General features: G+C 35.6%; 2 protein-coding genes across 3 annotated transcripts; one reads left to right on the plus strand and one right to left on the minus strand.

The window, feature by feature from the left end:
* Nucleotides 1-10: 10 nt before the first annotated feature.
* On the plus strand, nucleotides 11-6216 carry Gat-1b (GABA neurotransmitter transporter-1B). Its single transcript, XM_076771540.1, has 14 exons — nucleotides 11-179; nucleotides 2010-2306; nucleotides 2483-2702; nucleotides 2799-2900; nucleotides 2969-3137; nucleotides 3222-3354; nucleotides 3559-3693; nucleotides 3781-3884; nucleotides 4136-4260; nucleotides 4348-4460; nucleotides 4524-4655; nucleotides 4759-4962; nucleotides 5298-5465; nucleotides 5556-6216. Exons 2-14 carry the CDS (start codon nucleotides 2073-2075, stop codon nucleotides 5655-5657), a joined length of 1941 nt encoding a protein of 646 aa, XP_076627655.1. The 5' UTR covers nucleotides 11-179; nucleotides 2010-2072; the 3' UTR covers nucleotides 5658-6216.
* On the minus strand, nucleotides 5881-7696 carry LOC143344963 (male-enhanced antigen 1). Of its 2 annotated transcripts, none has more exons than XM_076771740.1 (4): nucleotides 7678-7696; nucleotides 6571-6792; nucleotides 6424-6495; nucleotides 5881-6354 (listed from the first exon to the last, which is right to left on the minus strand). In XM_076771740.1, the coding sequence occupies exons 2-4, from the start codon at nucleotides 6745-6747 to the stop codon at nucleotides 6139-6141; spliced, it is 465 nt and encodes a 154-aa protein (XP_076627855.1). In that variant the 5' UTR covers nucleotides 6748-6792; nucleotides 7678-7696; the 3' UTR covers nucleotides 5881-6138. The 2 variants fall into 2 exon arrangements, with proteins under 2 accessions (XP_076627855.1, XP_076627767.1); XM_076771652.1 differs by lacking the exon at nucleotides 7678-7696 and adding an exon at nucleotides 7120-7257.
* Nucleotides 7697-10585: the final 2889 nt, after the last annotated feature.

A 10585-nucleotide genomic window follows, 5' to 3' on the forward strand; every position in this document is an offset into this window, starting at 1 on the left:
AGCAGAAATCTCGACGCTCGCCTTCGCGAGCACGATTTGTGAACATAACGACCGGGCCAACGCACGACCACGCTCCTCGTATAATTTTTTCTTTTCTACGACAGTTCATGGATTGTTATCGGCAATAAATATCGGTACCAGTGGAAATATCGTTCGGATTTCGTCGTGAAATTGTGCACGTACGTACATTGTTCGAACTGCATGGCGACAGAACAGTAATCCTGTTCCGCGGCCGCGATCACGGTTGTTAATAAAGTGTCAGTTACTACTTGATCAGTGATCACGTTATAAGTCCATTCAAGACTAGCTGTTCCGTTCGGTTAAAAAAAAACGTTTCCAAATGTCTCTTCCTTCGGCCATTTTCTTTCTCTGTAAAAGACAAGAGCGTAAGACGTGAACTTACATCTACAAAATTTCTTACGATCGACGTTAGATCTTAACACTTTCTTCTTTTCGCGGATATAGATAAAATTATTCTATATACTAACTTTGTGTTAACAGACCTTTCGTTAAGTTTTCATTAGAAATCGTCCTTCTGTATTCTTCGTTCCGACGATTAAATCAATTAAATAATATTTTTTATCGCATTCTAACAATCGAAATTAACAGAAACACTGACTAGACGTATTCTAAACTTTATTTGCGTTCATTCGTTCAAGTCAGTTGCTATACAATTGAGCTTACCTTGTGATCAAAAAATATTCAATTATTCATCGATATTTATTTTATTAAATTATTCGACGATTTTCGAGCACACTTTTCTTAACTTTTTCAATGGTTTCGTCAGTCGCAGAGGTAGACGGACGACCGGAACGCCGGACTCCGTAGGCTACCGTTAACATTTTCAACACTTCCGCGCATATTTTGTTAGAAACACAAAATTTCAGGCAAACTCGTTGCTCAACTAAATTCGACATAGCGAAATTCGCAGAGTACACCAAACAATGACTTACTTACAAGGCTGACAGATGTATCAACTTAGAAAAAAAATGATTTTGACAATATCTCAAGCGCGGTTTGTTCGGATGAGAGATTCCGGATTTTTTTTTTATCACAAGGTATTACGCAATCGAAGCGCAGAAGTTACAAATCGCTTCATACTCGGAATACTGACTTTGAAGGAACGTTGCACTCGTGAATTCGATGCTGGTTTATCTTCGGAGACCAGTTCATTTTTTAATCTATCATGTAGAACAGATAAAGCACTTAAGGTGGAACAATAAATTCTTTATCTATATATCAATTAATTCTTTACCCTCGACGCAGTGAATTGAAAATTTATATTGACACGATACCATTGTGGCATGACGTTCGCGGATCGAAGTTCGCCGTTTCACGTGATGTTCGCCGATGACCGCTTTTTTTTTCACCGATGATTAATTTAAAATGGGACAAGGTTGCCCGATGGGAACAACGTTTGACAAACGTGATTCCCGGAAGTGGCTCGTTGTCTGTCATCCATCATCATCAAGACCCTTGCACAGCAGTGTCTCACGTAACGACGATGACCGCTGAACATTTAAAGTTCCTCAAAAATGATCGAGCCATCTTTCATCTATTACCCGTTGCAAACTTGTCCGCGCCAATCGTTCTGTTTAATTTATGAATCATAACTTTCGCGCCAAAGCGTCGCAATATATCGCAATATATTAATATTCGAATGCCGCATCAACATTGGAGAGGACGGTTCGCGAGCTGTTCGCCAACGGAAGCTCGCGAACTACATACTCACGAGCAGTTATAAGCTTGTTCGCTATTAATTTTCGCCATATACGCATGCCAATGTACAAACTTTAACAATGCCTGAACAAGATCAGAATTCTATGAAATTGTGTTACAAACGCGTCCAACTCGCGAACGAGTGTTCGTTGTTTGCTGAGGAGCTCGCTGTTCGCGAAACTGTTTAACACTGTGAACTTGAGTATCAAGTGTTAATCGATGAGCAACAAACATCGTACACTCGAAGGTATAAACTGATTTGATGGTATTCTTTGAGATACTTCTTATAGATTTGAGAGAGGTGTGGTAGGATGAGGTGAATTCAGTCGACCCTACATTCAGGACGAAAAATAATGCCTTCGAGCGGATCAGCCAAAGTATCTAAGGTAGACAGGTCCACAAGTCCTCTGCCACAAAAGCCTGTCAGTCCCGTCCAAGAATTGAAAGCCCTATTCGCTGAGCCGCCGTTGAGGGTCTCGAACGGCGGTAAAGATCAAGATTTACATTTCGAAGCTATTCAATGCTTGCAATCTACTACTTCTAAGGATTCGAAAACGCTGCCGGAGCGAGGAACTTGGAGTAGCAAGGTAAATGCACGGGACTGCGAATCGTAACATTGTATTCTTCGTTTCTAAATAAGGGAATCGAAAAAATTACTGGTAAATATAGATAAAATACCGTCATTTTGCCATTTACAAGGATTATTACAGTACCACCGATATTTACCGGTATGAGTCCCTGACGAAATCTTCTTCTGTCGCAGGTCGAGTTCATTTTATCCGTAGTTGGTTTGGCAATAGGACTGGGAAACTTGTGGCGATTTCCTTACCTCTGCTATAAAAATGGCGGCGGTGCTTTCATGGTTCCCTACTTTATCGCTCTTGCGCTCGCCGGGGTGCCGATGTTCCTGATGGAATTGTCTTTAGGTCAGATGATGACCATAGGTGGATTGGGTGTCTTCAAGATAGCTCCTATCTTTAAAGGTTTGAAATTGTGATTTTGTTTACTCGTGGATTGTTCGATTACCACAACAATGGGAACGAGTATTATCCTGTAACGTTCAACTATTTTCCAAACAGGTATCGGTTATGCTACGTGTGTGCTCTCCTGTTGGACGAACGTGTACTACATCATCATACTGGCGTGGGCGCTCTTTTACTTTTTAGTCTCATTGCGAATCGGTATGAATATGTTATATACGATGTGTTTTATGCATCGTCTACAATTTTCTCGCAATTTGTCTGTGTAGATGTGCCGTGGAGAACGTGCGATAACTCCTGGAACACACATTACTGCCTCACCACCACGGAACGTTTGGAGGCGACGTGTTGGCCCGAAGACGACGACACTATATGCGCCACTTCCATCGGTAACGTAAGTCACGCATTGCTGAGGGATCCGGTGAAAGAATTCTGGGAGTAAGTTCGCACGGTAAAGGAAAATATGAAGTGTTTCGTTCGGAACAATTGTTCGATCGTTTGTTTTTCTTTTCCCTCGAAAAGGAGACGCACCCTTCAAATTTCCGACGGCGTAGAAGACGTGGGTGGTGTTAGATGGGAATTGGCGGGCACGTTGGCCGTCGTCTGGATCATGTGCTACTTCTGTATTTGGAAAGGCGTGAAATGGACTGGAAAAGTAATTTTAAACAGTAGCGCGCTTAGAATGTTACTTTTTATAAAAAAGAAAAGATATTAATTTTAATCGTTTCGCTTAATAGCTTATTACATACGGAAGCAATATTTTTTTGTTACATGATATTAAGAACTGCCAAAAAGAAATATTTCTACATATTTCTCTCAAACGGAACGTATATATTAATAATCATCAATGATCGCACAGGTTGTTTATTTTACATCATTATTCCCGTACGCATTGCTGGCTCTTTTGTTGGTAAGAGGATTAACGCTTCCAGGGGCGATGGAAGGTTTAAAATATTACGCAACACCAAATCTTTCGAAACTCGGCGATCCCGAAGTACTGAAACGTTAATTATCCTTACTTCTTCAAATGCTGCGCTTCGTTGGATTACGATTTAATTAACATTTCGATAAATACCCGTAGGTGTGGATAGACGCAGTGACACAAATATTTTTCTCTTATGCGCTGGGTTTAGGAGCACTGGTTGCCCTCGGAAGCTACAACAAGTTCAACAATAACGTTTATAAGTAAGTAGCTTAAGTACTTCCTTCGAATAATGCTCGCTTCTTCTATCAAGTAATTTCCTTCGAGTATACAGGGTGGTCCACTTAAATAGGAACATGTCAATATATCCGTGGTACTAGAATGATAATGATATTTATGTTTTTGTTTTTAATGAAAAAAAGCGAAATTTGTTTAATTTTTTTCTTTTTATCCAAAGTTCTGAAATTTTTAATATTTGGCTCTATATTATATTACTTATTTGTATTTGTTTCAGGGATGCGCTCATCGTCTGTACAGTGAATTCATGTACGAGTATGCTCAGTGGTGTAGTAATATTTTCTGTAGTCGGTTTCATGGCTCACGAACAACAGAAACCTGTTGCGGACGTAGCTGCCTCCGGTAATTAAAATTTATATTAAATTAAGGAACAGTATGCATATATTTGTCTTTTCTTAATATTTTTATTTTTGTGATTGTTTTAACTAGGTCCAGGATTGGCATTCCTGGTTTATCCTTCCGCAGTTCTTGAATTACCTGGATCATCAATTTGGGCTTGTTTATTCTTTTTCATGCTTATTCTTATTGGCTTAGACAGTCAGGTAACTTAAAATATCTTAACGAAACTGCCTTCGATAATTACGATCGATTATTATGTTTTATAGTTTTGTACAGTTGAAGGCTTCATAACAGCCGCGGTAGATGAGTGGCCGCACGTTCTCAGAAAACGAAAAGAGTTGTTCATAGCAATTGTCTGTTTTGTCTCGTATCTGATTGGTCTTACTTGCGTTACTGAAGTGAGTAACAAAAATGATGAATTTTTATTTGTAGTTTCTCTCGCTGTATGATGCGTAATTAAAATAAGACGCGTAACACAAAATATTCTCGTAATGTTTTCAGGGGGGAATGTATGTATTTCAACTCTTAGATTCATATGCCGTGAGTGGATTTTGTCTACTCTTTTTAATGTTCTTCGAGTGCATTGCTATTTCGTGGGCATTCGGTGTAAACCGTTTTTACGATGGTATTCGTGATATGATTGGTTATTATCCGTGCTGTTGGTGGAAAATATGTTGGACATTTACTACTCCTGTCATTTGTGTGGTAAGATATTCCATTGCAAAGTACATATATGGGGTAAACTGCATAAAGCGTTACAAGCTATTTCCCCAGAAATTAATGAAAATATCGACTTCATTCTGTTTCTTAATTAAATAATTTAGGAAGTTGATGGAAAAAACGGGAGTCTTCAGATTTTTTCAGAATAGCGTTATTTTATTAAATATTCAAAATGATGATCTTGGATATTTAATAAAAAAAAGAAAGTGATGTTTTGTAACACTTTGTATGGGCCATTCTATATAATTTCTAGCTACTATTTCTGAAGTTATAAAATAGTGAGTAAAACAACAAGTAATAAAAATGAAATTTGAAATTAGGGCGTCTTTACATTCAACATAATTAAGTTTGTCCCTGTGAAATACCTTACATACGAGTATCCATGGTGGAGTCATGTATTAGGATGGCTGTCTGGTCTTTCGTCAATGTTATGTATTCCAGGTTACATGATTTACATTTGGTGCACAACATCAGGAACTACCTCTGAGGTATATAACTGAAAAATGATCTCGATGTTGGAATCCTGTAATACTTACACTTATTAATTTCATAAAATATGAGGAACATTTTTCTTTCAGAAATTCCGAAAATTGATAAGAATAGAAGATGATGTTGCCACCCTAAGAATGAAATTGAATCCAACCAAAGCTGCCACTATTAGTGCAGAACTTGAACTATAAGTGCATTGTGCCCTTATTCAATGACCATGGATGATGCATATGTGTTATTTCAAAGTATGACTGGGAGAAGCATGATTTCATATATTGAACAATATCATATCACATAATCATTTACCATAATAAATAAAAACCAAATGTGAGTACAAAGTAAAATGCATTGATAATAATGAGGTACAAATTTACAGTAAAATGAAGAGCTTGAATTTCAAAATCTAAAATGCAATTAAGATAAAATAAATAATTTTATTTCTTGTAATTTACACAATGTTAGATTTGTCTACTGTATACAACTTAAGACAGTGCATTATACCTAATACACAGAGATTTGCAAAAATATATAAAGTGTAATTTCATTTTTATTAATATAGAAATGTAATTTAGATCTGTAACTTAAAGAAACAAAATGAAAACATTACCTTTCCAATTTGTAAGAAACCACATGCATAATTTCATGTAAAAGCATTAATTAAAATACTTAAATTTACTTTTCCCTATTTTGTATTTCTTTAATACGCCCAATAAGTTGTTCTTTCCATTCATCTTCAGATATAGTATTTGCCCATTCTGGAATTGCTGCAGTTGGTAATGTGAAAGTTGCCATCATGGATTTTACTTGATTGATTTTGTCTGCATCCATATCAATGTTTGATCGATTACGAGGGGATGACCAAACTTCAATTGTTTCTGACATACAATCCTATGCAGAATGTACATTAATACAAATACATACAGTAACATTAGTTTTGTAGTCTACATAAATACTTACTTGTTGTGGTTCTAGTGACGAGAGTGACAATGTTTGACTAGATTCACCTGCATTAGATACCCATTCATCATCCTAAAAGGTGAAATGTGTGTTTTAACAAAAATATTGACCACATATAAATACTGAATTATAAAATGAATGTTATACTTCATCTTCATACAACATTGGATCACTATCTGTAGGTACTTGAGATAAAGGTATGTATCCAGCCATTCCTGCATCATCATCCTCACTGTCTGATTCATTCATTCCTCTAACATCAATTTGTAAATTTGGTGCATTTAAAGTTTCCTCTATAGGTTGTTGCGTCGGATCCGGAGACATTGTGCATTACTTATATTTATGTTTACTATACTTCTTACTTTTGCCCTAAACATACATTCACCTATTCTGTCACAATCGGAAATTTTTAACCTAATTCTTGTATATGACAATATTTCTCGTATTAAAACTTGTAAAACATGTTTCGTATAACAGAAATAGAATTCTGATTATACGACTAATATTCCTCTCAAAATAACCCTAATCAAATTAACTATAAATGACAAAAAATTAATCGCAATAGAGAAATTTGACAGTTCACAGCTGATTTCGAACTTCTTGTAACCGCTTCATAGTCTTTGCAGATAAATCGTTAAACTTAAGATAAATATTATAAGAGCTAATCTTTTTCAATATTTATAAATAAAAACTTACGCCAAACTGTAAAAAATGTACATATTCGTAAAATTTTATTCAACAAATGTGTAAGAAATAAAATCAACTAATTTTTTCTCAAATTACAAACTATACAATCAAGCAGTTATTTAAATGAAGTAAATATCAGAAAAATTTCTTTAACGTTATTTATACTAGTAATGATAAAATATTCAAATAAACGAAATGAAGAATAGTTTAGTAAAACATTAAAATAAACCTAACATCCAATGAGAGTGTGTCACACAAAAAATAAATTAAGAACTTATTAAACATACTGTTAAAAGAACAAAATTTATTTGATCGATAATCGATTCGAATTTTTTTTAACAATTTATTTTATAACAGAAATGAATTAAATATTCGCCCTTGGTATTATACACGAAATAAAATTCTAAATGCATTAAATTGTTATTAAATTTTCTGGTAGAAGTAAAATAATATCGTACTTGAACTTGAAAAAAAATATAGGTAACTTTTACGTGTGCAGGTTAATTTTAGATATAAGCTTAATTTTAGATTCATTGTAAAAGCGTCGAAAGAAGACATTATATCTACCTCGGAAGTTTTTTAATTTTAAAACGTGTAAATTTAGGCCGAAATCAAATGAGTGTCGAAATAACGGATATTCCTATATCTTTCTTTTTTTCAATTTGTGAGAAGTTGCCATTTCGGTATTCATTTGTTAGCTAAGCTAATTTTAACATTATTTCTACTAAAAGAGTCAAAAAACCGCGATAAAAATAGTATTAAAGCCATAGTGTACAATTATTGGTTAAGTAGTTTTTCCCCTAGAATCGCCATGTTTAAACAAGGTTGGTACTCTAATTCCTGAGACATAAACTTTCATGAAAATTCGGCCTATCCTGTATCTCGACGACGCTAAATCCGCCCAAATCGTCGGTACAACATATTCTTCCATTGTGTGCTACCTCTACGTTATTCTTAGTTTATGGTAGGTTACATCTAATTTTGTGATTTAATATCATTTCCATAATTTTATAATATTTATAATATACTTGACACTAAATTATAAGGAATTTATCTTCTATTATTTAATATGATTATTCTACTGATAAATCACCTTGCAAACAAGAACATATCAAAGTATTTAGTGAATATTACGGACGGTAATATTACAAAGTTTACGTTTAAAATCGGCCTATTTCTACCACCCTCCATTGTCTCGAATTGGAGGTAGTCCACGAAAGGTTGAAGGTACAACACCCAACCCTAGTCAATAGAAGAGACCCTATCTTTCTGTGCGACCAAGTCAGACCACAAATTGCAAATAGAATAATAAAAACCTAACACCAATTAGGTATCACAGTTTTACCTCAGCCCCTACACTCCTTTGATTTATTTCTAACCGATTTTCATTTCTTCCGTTTATTTGACAGTTTCCTTAGAGAAGAACAATGTAGGGATCAGGAGGACGTCGAAAACGTCTTTCAACAGTTCTTTTTCTTCAGAGATTTCGACTTATGCGTGAAGAATGCTCTTGTAAAACGTCGGGTAAAGTGCATAAAAAACGATGGAAATTATTTTTAATAAAAATACCGAACTTCAATGGAATTATGTTCTTTTAAAATGGGCGGTTGGAAACCGCGGAAAATTTTGGGATGAGCCAATACTTAGGTCCGGCAGTGTATGCATCGTCAGGATCTCGTTCGAAAAGGTTACGTCGCACATGGCCGAACTGGCTCGTTCGGTGGCTTGGAATAAGAACAAGAAGAGGAAGAAAAAATAGGTAAAGATGGCCGATCAGTAGTGATTCAGCGGTCGGCGATGTACGCCCCGAAACCGACCGGTCTCCTTTTTGATTCCGGGAATCCGTACTCCGCCAATCGGGCCTCCAGCATCGACTTCATTCACGGACAGCGTTCGTCCGGAACGTTACGACACTGTCTGAGAAATACGTCGCCGATTTTGTATCGAAGATCATCCCGAATTCGTTCGCTGGAAGAGGAAACCGATTCTTTAGAACTTTTAATAATCGTCGATACTTTCGTCGTTAAAAAATCTGATTTTTTTCGAAAATCGTTGTTAAACGTCTCGCTTCGATATTGAGAATCCTGTGTTATCCGGTTGTGAGTGCACGAAGAACAGCGTATTGGTGGTACCGGAAACGCACATTGGGTACTTAAAAAATGTAAGAAGTTACCAGAGATTCGATTACGATAAAGATAGATTAAAGATAGAGAACACTATATCATATTTTATTATTTTTTATGCTTTGTTATAGCGGGCCATGCATGTTCGATGTGACTATTAGGTCATCCCATAGGTTATAAATTTTATACTAAATTTCCATTAAAATGTTATTCAATACTGTTTTTAATACATTAATATTTTCAAATTTTTTATCTACTATAAAGTTCTAAGTCTTTGTAACCGTCGATGTTGGTATTTTAAAAATATCAGACGTTCTCGGATCCGATAAATTTCGTTTCTCTACTACCGAGTTACGAATTTTATCCTCGTCGGTCTAAGAAGGACGAGTGCTACGGGCTTATGGGATGATCTAATACATTTGCGACTCATCGGTGCATGCAAGAAGCAGATTTCTCCGGTCGATAATCGTCTTGAACCTATGTAACATCGCGACTCAAATTCGTATCCGGGTAAATGCGTTTTTTATTCACTTTCTCGCATGAAACTGACGCGACATGGGGTCCGCGTGGTTGCAAGGACTCACTGGAGAAATCAGCGAGCCCCGATGACGCACGCTGGATTCAAGGAAATGCGTGAATCGAACGACGCGCGAGTCATCACGATATCAAAAGCCATTGCTGTTTACGACTCGTTGACGACGAAAGTATTTTTTGACCGTTGAGTTTCAAGTAGAATTTAGAAACGATATCTAAAATATAATTAGGCTGATAGTAAAAACCGATGCTTCGTTGATAACAGTAATTTTGAATGATTGAAATTCAGGAAGCAAAGTTTAAGTCTCTCTAAGAGTATGGAAACTGGATAATCGTTAAATATAATTAATCTTTTTATTGGTATAATTATTAATATATTTCCATATTTACAAGTATCTTGATTATTATTTATTAAATGAATAAAATCACCTGCACATAAAAATATTAATGATTTAAATAAAGCATGAATAATTATATGAAAAAAAGCTAATTCATAATACTTAACTCTTAAAGTTAACATTATTAAACCTAATTGATTTAATATTGATAAAGCAATAATTTTTTTTTGTTAAGTAAGGAGAAAGGTATATTCACGAATCGTGGAGTACACCTTTGACAAGTCGACGAAGAAGGAACGTTTCATAACGCCTGTGTCCAAATTGAATAAGTCGTCGCGTTTTATAGTCCTTGAAAAAAAATGCGCGAATCGAAGATACATTGGCGAGCGAGAGTGAAATTTGTGTCATTGATTAGAGCCCAGTGCGGATGCAAGAACGAATCGAACGCTGAAAACAAAGAGACAGTTGAACAAGAAAAAA

This window comes from Colletes latitarsis, chromosome 1, assembly GCF_051014445.1.
Source record: "Colletes latitarsis isolate SP2378_abdomen chromosome 1, iyColLati1, whole genome shotgun sequence".
NCBI classification, from domain to species: Eukaryota; Metazoa; Arthropoda; class Insecta; order Hymenoptera; family Colletidae; genus Colletes; species Colletes latitarsis.